The sequence below is a fragment of the Schistocerca americana genome, chromosome 1 (assembly GCF_021461395.2).
Source record: "Schistocerca americana isolate TAMUIC-IGC-003095 chromosome 1, iqSchAmer2.1, whole genome shotgun sequence".
Lineage (NCBI taxonomy): Eukaryota > Metazoa > Arthropoda > Insecta > Orthoptera > Acrididae > Schistocerca > Schistocerca americana.
The window spans coordinates 663,924,105-663,944,131 of record NC_060119.1 but is presented as its reverse complement, the minus strand read 5'-3'; the positions used below and the strand labels follow the sequence as shown (position 1 = coordinate 663,944,131).

The 20,027-nt window shown below is 39.3% G+C and overlaps 1 protein-coding gene across 1 annotated transcript in view; it reads right to left on the bottom strand.

Moving 5' to 3' along the window:
* LOC124544638 (ionotropic receptor 25a) overlaps positions 1-20,027 on the bottom strand; it is a 424,769-nt gene that overhangs the window by 41,063 nt on the left and 363,679 nt on the right. The window contains exon 16 of the mRNA XM_047123253.1: positions 8,796-8,926. Coding sequence (XP_046979209.1) covers positions 8,796-8,926 — 131 coding nt within the window. The remainder of the gene's footprint in view (positions 1-8,795; positions 8,927-20,027) is intronic.

The window sequence follows — 20,027 nt, the reverse complement described above, 5'->3', positions numbered from 1 at the left end:
TTTATGATGCACACAGACCAATCACAAATTATCTTTTGGCTATAAATGGTCACCATAACAGCAATCACAACAGATAGTTGTTCCTGATGAAGATGATGAAGGATTTTGCCAAAAGCTTCATTTTATCTGGATCTTACACACCAAATAAATCAAGAATGTTTTGTTTAAGTATGTCATCATGAAAAAAGTTTGAGCTCATATTCATCTTCTTTATTGACAAGTATGACAGTGAACATGACACAGTGTGATAGCTCAGCCTGTCAGAAACACATATACATCCCAGGCCAGGTCAAAGCAGAGATAGAAGAGGTGAGGTCTACTAATCATTAGGAATTCAGATGTACAGCATTTAATGGCATCTCTTTGAGAAATGGCAACAAGTGATGAGAAGGAGTGAGAAGGAGAACCATGTGCACTCAGAGAGAGAGAGAGAGAGAGAGAGAGAGAGAGACTCTATTTAAAATGACATCTCATCAGCAACTGAGGCACAGCTTGTAACCAGCTGAAGGTTATTGCTCACACTGAAATAAATGATGCCCATTGCCTGGATTCTGAGGTCATACTTTGTTCCTTTCACCGACTGACAGAGAAGGTGAAAACAACCAGCCTTGCCAAGGTGTTTTTACGAAGTTTGCAATCTTTAGTGTTGTTCATAACCTCTGATTCTGAGCGACTTTAAAAGTCTGGACCAGAGACTTTGACAATATGTGATAACTTAAACATGAATTCTTACACTTATGCCATAAGGCTGAGGGCTGCAAGATCCTGTTGGATGGAGCTGGGGTGCATTACACACCTGAGGTTGTTACCAATCTAGCAGCCTGTATGCAGAATGCTTATAAGGACTTTTTTTAAAGAATATGTGATTCTGATTAGCAGGGATAAACATTGTTACAAAGGGTATCAAGTGAAATTTGTGACTGGACTGAGGACTTTTTGGCAGGGAGGACACAGCATATTATCTTGTATGGAGAGCCATTATCAGATGCAGAAGTAACTTTAAGTTTGCCTCAGGTAAGTGTGTTGGGACCCTTGCTGTTCATGTTGTATATTAATGACCTTGTAGACAATATAGTAAAATATGGCGTTTTGCAGATTATGCAGTTATCTATAAAGAAGTACTATCTGAAAGAAGCTGCATAGATATTCAGTCTGATCTTGATAAAATTTCAACATGGTGCAGAAACTGGCAACTTGCTCTAAATGTTCAGAAATGTAGAACTGTGCACTTCACAAAACAAAAAAATTTAGTACCCTATGACTATAATACCAATGAGTCTGTTGGAATTGCCCAACTCATACAAATACCTGGTTGTAACACTTTGTAGGGGTATGAAATGGAATGATCACGTAGGTTCAATCATGGGTAAAGTAGGTGGCAGACTTCAGTTTATTGGTTATTCAAGTTATTGGTAGAATACTGGGGAAGTGCAATCAGTCTACTGAAGAAATTGCTTACAAATCACTTGTGCGACCCATTCTAGAATATTGCTCAAGTGTGTGGGACCTATAACAGATAGGAATTAGAGGGGATATTGAATGTATACAGAAAATGGCAGCATGAATGGTCACAGGTTTGTTTAATCCATGGGAGAGTGTCACAGTGATAATGAAGGAACTGAAATGGCAGACTCTTGAAGACAAGCATAAACTATTCAAGGACAGGATTTAAATGACTACTCTAGGAGTACACTAAAACATCCTACATATCACTCACAAAGGAATCATGAGGATAAGATTAGAATAATTACTGCATGCACAAAGGTATTCAAACAATCATTCTTTCCACACTCCATGTGTGAATGGAATAGGAAGAAACCCTAATAATTGGTACAATGGGACATACCCCCTTCCATGCACCTCACAGTGCTTTGCAGAGTGTAGATGTAGATGTAGATGTAGACTAATATCACAGTCAAGAAATGCCCCATGTAGATGGGAATGTGAAACTATTAGTGACAAATTGTAGAAGTGTTAAAACAGTGTTAAGATTTCAAGTATCATAAATAAACTGTGGGGACTCATATGACATTTGGAACCAACAGATGTTTAAGGCCATAATTTGATAGTAGCAAGATCTCCAGAAAAACTGAAGTGTTTGCCAAAAGGACAATCTTCACAGAATGTGGTGTGACAAATAAATAAGAAACTAGGTTTGTATAAGTAATGGGATAGGCATGAATAACAATCACATATGATGTAAAAGTTGCAGTTGGATTCTGCTATCAGCCACAAACTTGACTTGAGAAGTGACAGATCAAATAACAGAAATAAATCCATCACTTAGTACATATGCCGGGTGTCTCACCTAACTCTGCCACCTCAAATATCTCTGGAACAACAATAGATATCCAAAAACGGTTTTCACCAGCATGAACATACGGAAGGGCTTAGGAAACCAAATACTATATGAACTTTTAAAACGTAAACAAATACTATTTTCAACAAAAACCTGTGTATTTTTAAATGGACACCCCTTATTATTTCATCTGAAATCAATAGCATGAAAAATCACAAAAATAATGGCATTGGTTGCATCACAATACGTCAATTACATCCCAAGAAATTGTGAAGCGAAGTTGATGCTTGAAATAAATGGAGCGCACAGGTAGTGTACTATGTCAGTAGAGTGTTAATGTATGGAGTGGTAGTGTATGACAACACATCATTGGCCCATAATTCATTTATGGCACTCTTAAAGGGGGATAGTTTAGCCCCTTCTTGAGCTGCACCTTACTTGAACTAGTCCACCTCTTATAATGTGTCAAATAATGTGGTATCAGAATGATGGATGTCCTGCACATGTTTATTGTTGTGAAATGACAACTAGAGGTACAAATAGTGGTAACACACTTGGTTTCACGTTTCTAAACCTCATAAGTTCTGAAATGTGTGGCTTGTAAAGGATAGCAATAGCGTCACATTTTCTAACATAATGTATCACATGTAATACTGTGCTCAGAACAGGGGTTGCCTGCACTGGCACCTGTATCGTGCAGTAAACATACAAACATTACCATGACACACTCTACCTTCAGTGAACAAGAGTCTCCTGATCTGGTCTGCTGAACTGCTCTCATACTGTAACGTAATTCACATATGTTGCCACATTAAATCCTGTTTTCTGGTGGCTTGTTATATTTGCCATCATCTAGTCAATATGCTGGCCTTCAATAATAAAGCAGAAGTAGATTTTATTTTAATTTATGGCGAATGTCACAGAAATGCAACTGCAGCTGTGACACTGTATGCTGCATACTATCCAGATCGGCAGTGTCAGTCAAACCATTGCCAACATCTGCAAGACACTCACAGAAAAAGGAAGCTGGGCTCCCACAAAATGTCGACATACAATGCCAGTGACTGGCAATGGAAACAAAATTTCTTTTCTGGCTGCTGTAGTGCACAATCCTCAGGTGGGTGTACGAGAAATTGCACGAGGTGTAGGAATCAGCCACAGTAGTGTGTGCAGAATCTTGCATCAGCATTGGTTTCATCTGTACCATATCTCACTGCACCAAAAACTGTACAGGAATGACTTTGAATCCCCCATTGCATTCTGTCATTTTGCCCTACAGCAGTTGTAAGGTAATTCAGTATTCCTAAGCAATATGTTTTTATGGATGAGGCTTCATTTACAAATCATGGTAATGTGAATCTGTGGAACATGCGCTACTGGTCTGCACAAAATCACCACTGGATTCACCAAGTTATTCATCAATGACAGTGGAGTGTCAATGTTTGGTGCCGTATCATTGATAACTTTATTGTAGGTCCCTATTTTTACCATGGAACATTGAATGGACAGCAATATGCATCATATCTTCAACACACACTAGCGCTCCTCATGGAGGATCTAGGATTGGAAACTCATCTGTCAATGTGGTTCCAACATGATGGATGTCCTTCACACAATGCAAAAGTTGTCAGAGATGTTCTAGATGTGACATTTCCAGATAGATGGTTGGGGCAGGGAGGCACTGTGCGATGGCCAGCATTTAATAAACTCAAGTGGCAGACTCTGCAAGAGAGGCGCTCTGCATCGCAGTGTAGCTTGCTGTCCGGGTTTCGAGAGGGTGCGTTTCTGGATGAGGTATCGAATATATTGCTTCCCCCTACTTATACCTCCCGAGGAGATCACGAATGTAAAATTAGAGATATTAGAGCGCGCACGGAGGCTTTCAGACAGTCGTTCTTCCCGCGAACCATACGCGACTGGAACAGGAAAGGGAGGTAATGACAGTGGCACGTAAAGTGCCCTCCGCCACACACCGTTGGGTGGCTTGCGGAGTATCAATGTAGATGTATGTAGATGTAGATGGTCCCGCCATTAGACTTCTTTCTCTGGGATGCAGTGAGAGACAGAGTGTATCAAGATCCCCCAATGACATTAGAGGATATGCAACATTGTATTACTGTGACATGTGCGGCAATATCTGTAGAAACTCTAAAATCTGTGCAGCACTCTCTTGTTACCCGTCTGCAAACATGTATTGATGCAAATGGAGAACACTTTGAACATATGTTGACGTGACACAATTTCATCGGTCAAGATGTGGGTGTATTTTCTATGCTGGATGTAATATACAACAATACAGTTTCTGTGGGTGACAGGGCACTAGTAAATGTGTTTAGAAAAATGAGTTCAAGTGTGTTATCTCTAATTGTAGCTCTAGTTGTCATTTCGTTGAAATAAACATACATTTACAATTTGAAAAATGTAACTTTGCATTGGATGTGTTATTGTTTATTTTTGTGGATTGTGCATATCTTCCCATTGTGTGAGCCCCTGACACAGGCAGCGTGAGGTGTATGCTTGGGTCTCAGGACGTGCACTAGCTGTGCACTTCATTTATTTCAAGCATCAACTTTGCTTTGCAATTTCTTGGGATGTAACTGACATTATTTTTGTGATTTTTCATGCTATTGATTGCATATGAAATAATAGGGGGTGACTATTTAAAAATGCACAGGTTTGTGTTGAAAATATTATTTTTTTACTTTTTAAAATTTTGCAAAGTATTTGGTTTCCTAAGTCTCTGCTGTAAGTTCATTCTGGTGAAAACAGTTTTTGAATATCTATTGTTGTTCCAGATATATTTGAGGTGGGATTGTTAGGTGAGACAGCCTGTATATCCAAGCACAAAACACTTAGAGTCATGGACAAAAGAAAAGCTGGAGTTCAAGTTTCTCTCAATGTATAAAATATACAAATAACTTATGAGAATGGAGCCAGGTAATGTTGTTTGATAATTTACAATATCTTGACAGGTGCACACCCTGCTAGCTTCAAGACATAAATGCATCAGGAAAACTCCATCCAAGAAAATTTAAAATATCAGTATGCACAGCATATGCAGGAAGATAACACATGCACACAGTAATAAATGCTACTGCCATTACTCAGCAAAAGAGATGCTCAATATCAGAAGTTATTGATGGTGAATAATAATAACCAGTGGATGATGTAGCATTAACCCTGTACCTCTGCTTTATAATGAGGTAGAGAACAGAACTCCACACCAAATTTAAGCAAAAATCTCCATCTCTATGTATAAAGCAACTTTCTAATTTAGTCTTTACAAATCCCTCAATAACACTATTTCACTAGTTGGAACTGTATGCCACAATCTCCATGTTGTTACATTCCATAGGATGACTGGTGCCAAGGCAATGCTCTGAAACAGCAGATTTACTCTGCTGTGGTAAGCTTGTGTGACATAGCAGCAGCGCGGTTCTAGACTGAAGCGCCTAGAACCGCTCGGCCACAGAGGCCGGCCTGAATTTTGTCTACATAATTTTCTTACTTCAATTTTTCTGTAGAATATGACATACAAAATTGAATAATTAACTCGCTAATTAATAACTGCTTATAATTTACCATGATTTGCAATATGGCACTCCTGTACATAACATCAGCTATCTAAATCACAAGAGAATAAGTGTCCAGGTACTTCTCTACATTTATAACCAGTAACATTTTTATGAGTAAACGTTCTATTGGGTATTGTATTGTATCTAAAACAGTAAAATCCAACCTAGCCATTTTTAAAACATTATATGGTTTACAGAATAAGAATTTATTCCTGTGCCAGTCCTTATAAGGCCAAATTAATCACAAAATTGCCAGTTCACTGGTAGAAAGAGCACAAGTAAGACTTTTGTCAGACACACTCCTGATATTGGGTCATGACAGAGTCATGAATGTTTTTATATGAAAATATGTGCACCAATAACCACAAGACTAATTAATATTAATGTTTAGTCGGCACTATAAACTAAAGTATGAAGAAAGAAAAAAGTTGTGCTTTCTCAGAAAACTGCATAGGCAGGTAGGCCAGCATTCTACCCAAGAAGAAAGTGTTACATGAAACAATGTATATTCATTACAAACTGAGGTTGTGGATGATCAGTATCTCCATGATCCACAAATACTTCAATATACTAAATAATTGATTTTAAGTTTACACGATATAGAATGGATAATGTTCTCAGTAATAAAACCATTTAAAGTATTTAAGTGAATATATATATAATAGAGGGAAACATTCCACGTGGGAAAAATATATCTAAAAATAAAGATGATGTGACTCACCAAATGAAAGCACTGGCAGGTCGATAGACACATAAACAAACACAATCATACACACAAAATTCTAGCTTTCACAACAAACGGTTGCTTCATCAGGAAAGAGGGAAGGAGAGGGAAAGACGAAAGGATGTGGGTTTTAAGGGAGAGGGTAAGGAGTCATTCCAATCCTGGGAGCAGAAAGACTTACCTTAGGGGGGAAAAAAGGACAGGTATATACTCGCATACACACACATATCCATCCGCACATACACAGACACAAGCAGACATTTGGGCCTTTACAAATGTCTGCTTGTGTCTGTGTATGTGCAGATGGATATGTGTGTGTATGCGAGTGTATACCTGTCCTTTTTTCCCCCCTAAGGTAAGTCTTTCTGCTCCCGGGATTGGAATGACTCCTTACCCTCTCCCTTAAAACCCACATCCTTTCGTCTTTCCCTCTCCTTCCCTCTTTCCTGATGAAGCAACCGTTTGTTGCAAAAGCTAGAATTTTGTGTGTATGTTTGTGTTTGTTTATGTGTCTATCGACCTGCCAGTGCTTTCATTTGGTAAGTCACATCATCTTTGTTTTAAGATATAAGTGAATATATATGTGTTTGTGAAGCTATTTTACAGGAAATTACTACTGCAAGTGCTTTGAGAGTTATATAGGCCTATCAAAGCATTATTAATATTCACTCAAGTACATAAAGTCAAAATAATAATTAATGTTGACACTCAAGAATTGATAGATTGCTATCTGTGGTCATCCAAAATTATGATCGTGTGAAATTGATCACGAATTTTTTAAGTTGAAATGATAACCACTACACAGTATTTGAGAGTGAGGAGATAGACTTATTCACATTATCAGTGGGTGAGCTGACTGATACCCCACACTTAGGAATTATCTTTGGTTGTATAACATTATGACAGGCTGAGATTATTATCATAAAATTCACAGTTTTTGAAAGGACAGGTCTACACTTTGTCCATCACTGAAAAGTGATGGGATTTGCTGATTAGAAAGAGCTCAAACCGAATTTAAGACTTAAAATCATAATTTTATTTTACGTGGACACTGATACTGTACATGCAGAGACTTAGTGCAAACAGATACATAGCAGGGTTTGAATATTTTGTTTGCCATAGGAACCAAATCAACTGTGCTTAGTAATAGCTGCTTGTTATATGATTAAGCTGAATAAACTTCTCTATGAAGGACATGAATTAATGCCTACAATTTTTAACTGCTGGCTTGGAAAGGTTCTGCTTTAATATATACATTTAATTCTTTGGAGGTTGATTATGTGCAATCCTCAGAAACATGTAATGAAATTCAATCTAGAATTGGTGATAAGTAAGACACATACCACCAAATAATCAAATATGTGACTGCCCCAAAATAGAGGGTCACTGATTTATTACACCACTCGATAAAAATTTTTTATTGCAGCTCTTGGTATTAAATAATGACTTTCTTCAAATATTTATGAGCTTTGGGGAACCAGAGCATTAGTTTGTTAAAATGCAGTTGGCAAGGAGGGGAGTATTTCTGGCCTTCTTACAAATGTTAATCTATCATCTTTTCAAAATGTTCATGTGAGCAGGAAGCTGATTACTACCTTGGCACAAGTGTATACCAACCACAGTTTGACTCCTTCCCATAGGCATTAAATAGGCATCAAGAATAAGCCTTTCTGTGACTGTTAGAAGAAAGGAGATCTAAATCAAATGTTGTTTTTCTGAAGTTTTTCAAAAACACAACAACACTGTTTACTGCAAAATGTTGTGAACCTAAAGGTTCCCTTTCCAACAAGTGCTCCTGTTTTATGTATCATGAAGATCGTCAAACATACAAAATCCTTTTTGTTTTACACGAGACAGTAATGCGTGTATATGAAATTTGGTGTACTATCTGTGGTTACACAATCACTTTGGTCTCCAGGTATATGCTTCCCAAGCTCTGCTGTGTTCTCCTTTTTTTACATTCCATTCTGTCTGTAGTTGTGGCTGTAAGAATTGAATGTATGTGGAAATTGTAAAATAATTTAAAATCATGTTCAAACTATTTATATTGTAATTTCTCTGTGTATATTATTTTAAATTTGTACCAAGCTGTTGGCACTATGGTTTAATCAAGCTAAGGAAAAAAAAATTTAGCGTTTAAAAGATTTACTACATTTAAAGCTATTCACAGTTCCATGGAGAAAGTATCACAACTTACCAATATTTTGTATACTAATCCCATCAGATTGATCATCTTGTTTCTCACAGTCATTCCTCTTTTCTGGATTCTGATTCCACCATTGTTCCTTCAGTTTCTCAAGCTTTCTCTTGTTTAGCAGTTGCAAAATTCTGGAGAAACAATATAGGTGCATTTCCATTATACACTGATGTATTATTACATTGTTCAGTATTCCTTTATGCTGAAACTCAATAAACACAAAGAAGCAGGACTGCATCACTAAGAGAAAAGAAATTATCATTGATTGTGCATAATCAAATACAGAAAAAAGAAACTTATTTAAAATCAGAAGAAAAAAATCTATGTTAAAATGGCTGACTTGATGAAAGACAAGTGTGATTTGTCTTTTGCAATTTAAATTCCTGACAAATTTGCTTTGTTTGTGTGTGTGGTGTGGTTGGGAGCAGGGGTGGGGTTGGGGAGGTGGGGTAATGTGATTATAGGAAAGATGGCAGACAGAGTGGAAGCAAATGAAATGAAATGGAAAAGCAAGGAAATGAAATAATGAGAAAGGAGGACAAGACCAGAAAAACTATGACAAACTGAAGCCAGGTAGATGGTAGAACCAAACACAATTTATAGAGCAAATACCAACCTTTAAAATTCTGAGGAAGTGGCAGAGGGGAGGAGAATCTAGATAGCATATGTAGCAGAACAGGAATTAGGGCCATGATTTTCATGCAACAGGGCAGTATTTGTTTCCAGTATATAGTCTCTGGCTATGTCCTCTCATTGTTATTAACAATTTTTTGGCTGTCATACCACTATAAAAGGCTGGCCAGAGTCTGCATTTAAATCAATATTTGAGATTTGCTTTGTGGGCAGCACTTCCTGCTATGATATCTGTTTTGTATATATAAAGCAGAGTGTATATGTGTGTCCTGGATCTCCTTCCAAACTGATGGAGTGATTTCAACCAAATTTGGCATAGAAACAGCAGGCCTCATTGGTATCAGCACTGTGGGGTTTGTAACGTCCTAGCTCCAATGGGAGTGGAGATAGGGTAATAACGTCTTTCTCTCACCTCCTGGTGTATGGGCTGCCCTGCACGACAGGCACATTATTTGGGAGCAGTCTTTGCATGTCAAATCAACCTGCTTTGCAGGATTCCCTACATGTTGGGGGCAAGAAATGGTTTGCAGGACCCCGACATGTAGGCCACGTTGTATGACTGGCATGCTGGCCTGCTTCATCGATCTGCTTTGTGTGCCTGCCTGTACATAAAGGACAAATAAATGATTTTCAAACCCCTGATGTGTAGCCTGCTCTGTATGACAGGCATGTTGGAGTAATATCAGCCTGCTTTATTGAAGTGTACTGCATGGACTCCAAATGTCAATGAGAATGGTGGGGAGCAGATTGTGATGGATAGAGGATGGACAGAGTGAGGGGGCTGAGGAAATGGACAGAAAGGCAAGGAGGGGGATATGCATGAGGCAGGTTTAAAGTATAATGGGCCAGTGGCCAAGTGGAAAATAGGGGGAGGCGGAGATGAAAAGAAAGAGAGATAAGAGGAGATGGTCAGAGGCTGGGGTGGAGGAAATGGACAAAGAGAGGGGGAGGAGGAGATGAAGAGACAGAGTGGTGAGGAGGAGATAGAGAGGTAGAGGTGGGAGGATGAGGTAGACAGGTAAAGGGAGGAAGAGATGGTCACAGAGAGGGGGAAGAAGAAGTGTGTTCAATATATGAGTCAAATGCATATGCAGGCAATGTTGCAGGGGAAAGATCAGTATTTGGAAGTTGGTGAGTCCGTAGAGCAAGTCTTAAAGGATGTGGTTGAGAGGATAAGAACCATAAGGCAAAGGGAATGGGTTCATAAGAATTATAGAATCTGACCAAAAACCTGCAATGAATTTTTTGGCTGATTTGCATTTTTGCATATTGTGTGTGTGTGTGTGTGTGTGTGTGTGTGTGTGTGTGTGTGTATGTGTGTGCGCAAAAGAGAGAGAAGGGAGGGGGAGGAGGGAATGATGAAATATGCTTGATTTTATGGAAAAAGTATTAGATAGGGAGAACCTCATTTCAGGTCATGGTTTCAGTAAACCAAGCTCTGGTGAAAAAGTCGCTAATGCAGCTGGTGATATTCTAACAGATATGTAGATGATATGGAAGCATACAGGGTGAGAAACTTGGTGAAGAGGGGTGCTACCTCTAGCAGCAATAATGGCTCTAATCCACCTGGGCCTCAAGCTCGACTGAGCTTAGTTGACAGACATGAGTAATATTTTTCCATGCTGTTTGTACTCTATGCCAGAGTTAATCAATGATAGTGACTGGCAAGTGATGACAGCCTAGTATCTCAGCAACCCGTAACCAAGAGCTTCCAGTGGTTGAGAAATCCGAAGCATATGCTGAACTAGGTCAAGACCAAAATTAGCAACAAACATTGCTTTTTGGTATTTTGTTGAATGGTAACATCATAGAGACCTCAAAAATAGGGCACAGCCACTGTCTCAATACATCGGCAGTGTAACAGCTGTTTTCTAAATTACTGACACTGCAAATCAGATGTGACAGTGGTGTGTACCTAATGGCATGCTCTGTACCACCACACCAGGTACCAGAGCTGTATGATGATGATGAACACCAATTGACAACTTTTGTTCTTCTAGGAGCTTTCACACACAGATACACTCATCATGATCTTGTATACAAACCTGGGACTCATCTGAAAAGATGATTTGATGCCACTTCTTTGTTCAGCATTGTTATCGAACACATCACTGTCAGTGTAACTCCTGCTGCTGGGTCGAGGTAAGCCACAACAATTCTCATGATGGTGATAGTCTGTGGTGCTCTAGAGATCTTCACATTGTCTGTGCGGATAATGTGTTGCTGCAAACAAGTCCATTTCCTGACATTAGGTATGTGAGGTGGCATTATGATCTTGCCCAGTCAGATGAAATGTAAGTTGTGTTTTGCAGTTGTTAGCCATATGGATCATTGGAGATCATTCATGGCATTGAATATGGACTTCCTAAACCCACTGATTCCATAATTATATGACAATCATGAGATTCTGATCAACATAAGCAGCAGTATCACAGAATGATAAACTGCAGCCTTGATGCGTAATGATCCTGCAGCTGTTAAATCCTGACACATGCTGGTAAATATCTCTCCTTACATGAGCCATAACATGATCTTCTCACAGACATACAACACACAAATGTGATTTATGAATGATAAAAATTCTGCAAAATCTGTATCTATGCACAGCATGTAGATGGCATTACTGCTATCTTTGTGTGGTTGTGCAGAAAAGCAAATCATTTGCATACCCAGATATACTGTGTTCCTAATACGTAGTATACTTCTTGCTGATTTGACATTCCCTTTGTGTCACATTCATGGTGTTGCAACTTCAATGGCCAGTAGCATGTTATCATGGCTACAACATACTGCACGGCTTTATGATATCTCATTTTAGTGAAGGAATAAATGAAAACTTCCTGACACGAAAAACCTCTAAAAAGAGTTTTGCCCTTTTACATTTTATATAAGTAGTAACATTTTGATCCAAGTGTTAATAATAATAATAATAATAAATGGAAAGTTAACAGCAGTTATCTTTTCTAGAACAGTGTACTATCATTATTGCTGGGTACAAGTCTCTTCTATTTGGCTTCACCTCTTCCAATCCTAAATGCCCACATCCACACTTCAAACCAGCTAGTGAAGTTATAATTACTTATTATATAAAACATGGAAACCAACAAATCTTCAACTAGCCTAACATTGTTAAAGAATTCAGTTACCTATTATTTTATATCATATTTTACATAATTACACATATAAAAAAACTTTTGCATCACCTCGGTTCCGAGAGTTCCAGAACTTGTACAGAAAATTGGAATAGAGATCAACATAAACATCATTTCCACCCTTTTTATTGCTCATGAAAATCATACATTCCATGTTGTACCACCATATAGCGAAACCTTCAGAGATGGTGGTCCAGAATGCTGTACACATCAGTACCTCTAATACCCAGCTGCAGGTCCTCTTGCATTGATGTATGCCCATATTTGTCGTGGCATGCTATCCACAAGTTCATCAAGGCACTGTTTGTCCAGATTGTCCCACTCCTCAATGACGATTTGGCATAGATCCTCAGAGTAGTTGGCAGGTCATGTCATCCATAAACAGCCCTTTTCAATCTATCACAGGCATGCTCAGTAGGGTTCATGTCTAGAGAACATGCCGGCCACTAGTCAAGCAATATTGTTATCCTGAAGGAAGTCATTCACAAGATGTGCATGATGGGGGCGCGAATTGTCACCCATGAAGATGAATGCATCACCATTATGCTGCCGATATGGTGGCACTATCTGTCGGAGGATGGCATTCACTTATCGTACAGCCATTACAGCACCTTCCATGACCAACAGCAGCATACTTGGTCTCACATAATGCCACCCCAAAACATCAGAGTACCTCCAACTTGCTGCACTCGCTGGACAGTGTGTCTAAGGCATTCAGCCTGACCAGGTTGCCTACAAACACATCTCCTACGATTATCTGGTTGAAGGCATATGCGACACTCATTGGTGAAGAGAACGTGATGCCAATCCTGAGCGGTCCATTCAGCATGTTGTTGGGCCCATCTGTACCTTGCTGCATGGTGTCATGGTTGCAAAGGTGGACCTCACCATGGATGTTGGGAGTGTAGTTGGGTATCATGCAGTCTATTGCACACAGTTTGAGTCATAACACAAAGTCCTTGTCTCCACAAAAAGCATTATTCAACATGGTGGCATTGCTGTCATGGTTCCTCAGAGCCATAATCTGTAGGTAGTGGTCATCCACTGCAGTAGTAGCCCTTGGGTGGCCTCAGTGAGGCATGTCATCGACAGTTCCTGTCTCTCTGTATTTCCTCCATGTCCAAACAACATCACTTTGGTTCACTTTGAGATGCCTGGAATACTTCTCTTGTTCACACAAAGTAACAATGGATGTGATCAAACCATGGTCTTGACCATCTAGGCATGGTTGAACTACAGACAACAAGAGCCATGTACCTCCATCCTGGTGGAATGACCGGAACTGATTGGCTGTCAGACCTCCTCCTGGTCATGCATGATTGGTTACATCTTTGGGCGGGTTTAGTGACATCTCTGAACAGTCAAAGGGACTGTGTCTGTGATACAATATCCACAGTCAACATCAATCTTCAGGAGTTCTTGGCACCCGGGTGATGCAAAACTTTTTTTTTGATATGTGTATATACAAACTTAGCTTCATGCATTAATCTATCTTACAAGGCCCATGTCCTGCAGTGTCCCTTAGTAGTCCCACTATGTGACAGCACTTGTGTCAAAATATTACTAGTTATATTAAACTCAAAGGGGCAACACATATTATTTTTTAACTTTTTATAGATTTTTTGTGTTGGAAGGCAGATAGGGAGGGAGGGTGGGGGGAGGGCAGGGAGAGAGAGGGATAGAGAGAGAGAGAAGCAAAGAGAAGAAAGGAAGAACAAAGAAGATAAGATTGTTCTTGTGACTAGCATCTACGTGCAATAGTACATAAAAAGCAGATGAAAAATATAACTGTAAAACAGTTTTTTCATAAGACAGTGGTAACCTGCTGATTTTAAGATTAAGTATAGCAAAATTTGATGCTCCCAATGTAGTATTCAGAGGGCAGACCACCAAAGAACTTGCAGAAATCCACTACTATAAACATAGGCAGCTGTTTTCTCAGCTTTATGAAATGATTGCTAGTGATATACTACTGATTTTTAAGTATTAACAAAACCACAAAGATATTTATTAGAGACTAATTTATATACAAGCTGTAATTACAGAAGAACGTTTACAGCGGCCATTTTTACCTGTGATTATCTTAGTAGCAATTAACATTTCTATATCTAAGATGTACCATGATTTACTGAATGGTCAACAAAATATTGTGATGTAATGTATGTACAGGGATGGCAGAATTAGAAGTCTGAGACACCTGAAGAATGGAAAACTGACTCTATAGATCAGACTGATCACATATTTCTGTGCTAGTAATATTCCTTGTGAGTGCACACAGTTGCCTTATAATACAACATCATGTAAGACAATAGTGTGAAAGTAAACAAATCTTTGCATTTCATAGTCACAATGTAGCATTAACATTTGGTGAGGAGGTCACTGATGCAGAGAAAGAAAAGAGATTCACTTATATATTTATGTTTAAACTGTATGTTAATAATGGTGATGCATTGAAATATTTATGAAGAAACAAAAAGAAATGAAAAGGAAAATTTGAGGCAGAAGGTAGGCTCATATTAAGCCTATAGGCAAAGAGAGATAGGTTGGTTGATAGGTGTAAGAGGAGATGATTAATGGGATACACTTTTCGAAACCACTGACATGAAGTGGTTGCAATTATGTGCCATGTTTCCTCAGGGGATTCACAGTCTTTGTGAATTTTGTTGAGTGACACAAGTACCCAAGCTGACCACTCTATTTCTTCATACTTCATTTTCTGTACAATGTTACACATAAGGCATGGGATGTGTCTGATGAGTCTTAGTGTCAGAAGATAAGGTGTATGGCAGAAGGTTTTTTTCCAGATTATTTGTCTTCATTTAAGTCCACTCATTTGCAAAACATTTAAATGTTTTCAATTAAATTTGCCCCATATGAACTGTGTGTTGTGATCCATACCCCTTTAAGGAGCTTATGTAGGTCTTCCAGTGTACATATTGGTGTGCAAGGAATGTTATTGGTTATAATATCGTGCAGTATCATATTTTCTATCTTTTAAGCAATTTCAGTACTAAGTAAAGGCTAGAGATGCAGACATATAAGGTCCAGTCACATTAAAGTGAACACCTGTCAAATGTCTTAACAACCACCACTTGCAGCACAGATGGGCAGGAAGAGTGTCAACAAGGTTCTGGAAGGTACTGACAGGGATACGGAGCCATGCTAACTCCAGTACTGTGACCAGCTCTGCTAGGTTTCTCAGTTGATGATTCATAGTGCAAATAGCGTGATCAAAGTAGTCCAACAGGTTCTCAATTGGGTTTAAATCCAGGGAGGTTGGTGCCCAGGGGAGTGTAGTAAATTGATCCTGGTGCTCTTCAAACCAAGCATCTACACTCTGAGCTGCATGACACATTGCATTGTCCTGCTAGTAAATGACAGTGTGCTGATGAAAAAATAAATAGTATCTAGGGAAGAAACATACTTCTGGTGACCCATTGTGCCTATGAGAATGCCAGGATTACCCAGAGAATGTCATGGAAACACTTCGCAAACCACAATGGTACATCCTCCACTCCTGGACCCTTAATGGTGATTGTTTCAGGGCCATACACGCCAATGGCCATCTGTCTGATGGAGCAGAAAATGTGATACATCTGGAAAGGCCATCTGTCAACACTCATCAGGCATCCAGTTATGGTATCAACATGAAAATTCAAGCCTTTGTCGCCGATGAACAACAGTCAGCATGGATGGATGAACCAGGTGCCTGCTGCAGAGGTCCATAAAAAGCAACTTTTGCTGAACAGACCTTGAGGGAATACTGTTGGTAACCCTTTGGTCAATCTGGGGAGTCAGTTGCACATCATACATCAACACAGCCACAATTCACCCCTGTCATCTAAGGCCCGTTGTGCCCACAGTGGCCTCAGTGTCAGTTTTGGATAGCGTCATTTCACCATGCATGGTATACTTTAATCACAACAGCATGCAAACAGTTTACAAACATAGCTGTTTCAGAAATGTTTCCAACCTAGATCCAAAAACCAATGATCATGCTCTTTTGGATGTCAGATAAATTACTCCATTTCTGCATTATGGCACAACTGCCCCGCTTTCTAGTTCCCCTGGACACATATTATATACCCTCCATTGCTAGTGCTATTACCAGCTATCTGTGAGTGGTTATTGTAATTTGGATGTCAAATACAGGCAGTGGTCATAGTAATGGAGCTGGACAGTGTAATAGTCTGAGCACAATGCTATTGAGAGTAGTTAAGGCCAGGGGCAATTCTAGGTGTCAGTCATGAGGGGGGGGGGGGGGGGGGGAGGGGGTGCTAATGGCAGGGGGGCGGGGGCGGTTTGGGGGAATGGAATATCGCTTAACAAATAGAGAGTTGGGGCCCTCTACCAACAAATTGGTAAAATATGGTGTTGCTTAAAGTAGTTTTTGGTAATTGTTTTGGAGTTCAGGGTAAAAAATGAGTATTAATAAATAATAAGATGCCCATTCTGAGTTAAATGATATTTATTGGTTTACATAGTAAGCTATTTGCCACTCTTATTCTTTTGTTAAAATGTGTTTGAAATACATTGCAACCTATATTGCTACATAGTGTAACGGAACTGAAATGATCGTAGGCTGCCAGTAATTTGGAGTCCTGCACATCGAAAGCGAGCGTGCTGGTGTGAGACGGCCAGGGCGCGCATCCTGATGCCATCTCTTGGCAAAACCTGGAATTAGTGCGAGCTGAGGCCAGTGAGAATGAGTGAAAAGGCATCACCACGCTATCTGTCAGCCAACGCAATAAGCTCTCAGACTTAAATGTATTCTTTTTATTGTTAATTGTAAGTTATTACTGTATAATTTAATGTTGTTAAGTGCTAGTTGGTGAATAATTACAAATGGTATTAACTCCAGGGTAATTGATATAATTTGCTTAAACACTAAATGATTTTGATAAATTTATGGAAGGGGAACCCCCCACTCTTGGGGAGACGAGCGTCGCTCGTGGTAGCTGGAGGCACAGGGACTGAACAAAGGGAGTAGCTTGGGTAGTGTTGACGTGATTGGACTGGTGTAAGTGTGCTCATGCAAAAGTGGTTGTGCAACAGTGAAGAGGTGAATACCATCACTGTTAGTGGAATAAAACGCGACTAATATTTATCAAAGTCATCTCTACACTATTGGGGCGGGTTGCAAGGGTTTCTGAGCCCAAATTTTATGGCAAATGTGCAGTGGCTTATATGAGTGTAATGGCTCATAGTTCCAGCTGCCATTGAGAGTATGAGGCATGAACGGTTGCGTTTTCCACATACCTATCACCATGTGCACCTGTTTGAGTACCCAAGGCAAGACAGTTTATAATTGTTTAGTTCTAACTTTATAGAACTGTAAAAGGAGAATACCAGTCACATTCTGATGCAAGTACAAAGGACAGAATACAATTATGAGTAAAAATACAATGCATGTTGTTCATGGTAAAGTATAGTAACCCCATCGTAGTATAGTGAAATCAGACTGAGGCCACCATCGCCTCTTTCATTGACAATTTCTTTTATTGTAGAAAACTTTAGTGTATAAGAATGTTGAAAAGAACAACGGTCACACAAGAATTTGCTAGTCACCATTTTATAGTTAACTTAAATTTTTCTGAGTAACTTTTCAAGCAACGTTTCTTAAATAATTCTGTATTAACTGTTCCAAGAGTAATATCCAAAATCATTACATAAAGTTGAAAGATAGAATTTTGTTAAGCCCAGCTGTATAAATTTCCATGGTAGTAATTATCAAGTCAACACACAGAAATTGAAAGAGTATTTGGTTTATTGATTCATCTTGACTGATCAGTAATAGAAATATTCAAAATTAAGTTTAAATTTAACTCAAGCCGTTTCACTTTGAAACGAGCACAAAATTGATTTATTCTTTTGCTCCTTCAGAGCTGGTTACCATAGTTATAAGTATTTTCAGGAGGAATCGATGGTAAGTCTGCTTATCTCGTCATGCTGGAAGGATTACCCACTGCTGATAGCAGTGATGATTGGATACTTAAGCTCACTACAAAGTTAAGTGGGTCAGGTAGGCAGTGTTACTGTGTGAACTGTAAGGCGCTGTAGGCTGTGGATTGAACCCACTCAATCATCACAGCTCTTTGGGTCATAGTCTGGTTAGAAGTGTGCTTTATCCTTTGGTAAATACTGGCAAGTAATGGTCAAAAAGTACACGCAAGTGAATTTAATAGCTTAGCAAGGTCCAAGCAGCACATAGTTAATGTTGTGCAATGGCAAGGGTAGTAGCGGAGTAAAAGTGAACTGAGAGTGTGGCAGCTGTGCTGTATTCAAATATTAACAACTTGAAGTCACTACTACCTCTTACCATTAGGACCGTGCTAATTACTGTTAATATATGTAGCAGTAAGCGCAAAAGCATGATAGCTACAGGACCACATTTGTGATGTACATACGGAATTAGGAAGCGGGTCATTCTGTCAGTGGAAGGGGCAAAACAACCGAGTCGGTTGAAAATATACCAGTTTTACTGACAGAGGGATTCGGCAGTTTGGTCGCAATAGTTATTTAAAAAAATGATTGAATCTGTTGGAGTAATGTATCCACTGATTTCTGAAGTAATTTTATCTAGTAATATGATACTCCATTGTAATATGATACCCCCCCCCCCCCTCCCCCCGTCTTGCCACCACCACTGGTTAAGGCCACCGCAAACCTTTATGGCTATTTACTAACCAAATAATATGTGAACACTTTAGTGAATTTTAAAAGGAATTTTGTCTAGATTGTTTAAACAAATATTTCATCATATACAATGAAAATTACATAGATACTGCTGCAAGCTCATACTTCAGTACGTATCAGTGGAAAATAAGCATGTAAGATGTAGTGCAGTAACAATTCACCATCTTTCCTCCCCTAACCTATCTCTTAGTGAGCACATAATCGACATTAGTATGAAACAGTAAGTTGTTGAGACCACTTTCTGGGACCTGTGGAAGTGAAGTTGGTGGTGTCCACTCTGGGGGACTGAGCAACATAACTATCCTCCAGCTCACCAGTGATGCACCCTCCCCGCCAAACCTTATGCATGTTAAGCAGACTTGATAACCACTGCACCACAGAAACTGCTATGCTCTGCACTGCATCTCAGACAGAACTTGTAGAAAGATCACCATTTTGGCATAAAGATCACTTTGCGGAAATGCACAGTGCAGGTAGTTTACATTTGTCTGCAGCAATCAACAACACCAATCACAAGGAACAGCTCAAGTAGTCATCAGAAATGCTTGCATGCATGTCCTCAGTAGCATCACCTGCTCTTTATTTCCATATGAGATACTGTCGATATGCACAGCTGTTATGGCAAAAGGTGTCAGCAAAAGCAATCACCTTGTTAGCAGCAGTGAGCCTGGGTCTAGAAGCTGGGAGCATATCTGCATTTGGGGCTGTTGTCTTCTCTTCTCGGGTCTAAATATTCCTGGTTTCTTTTTCC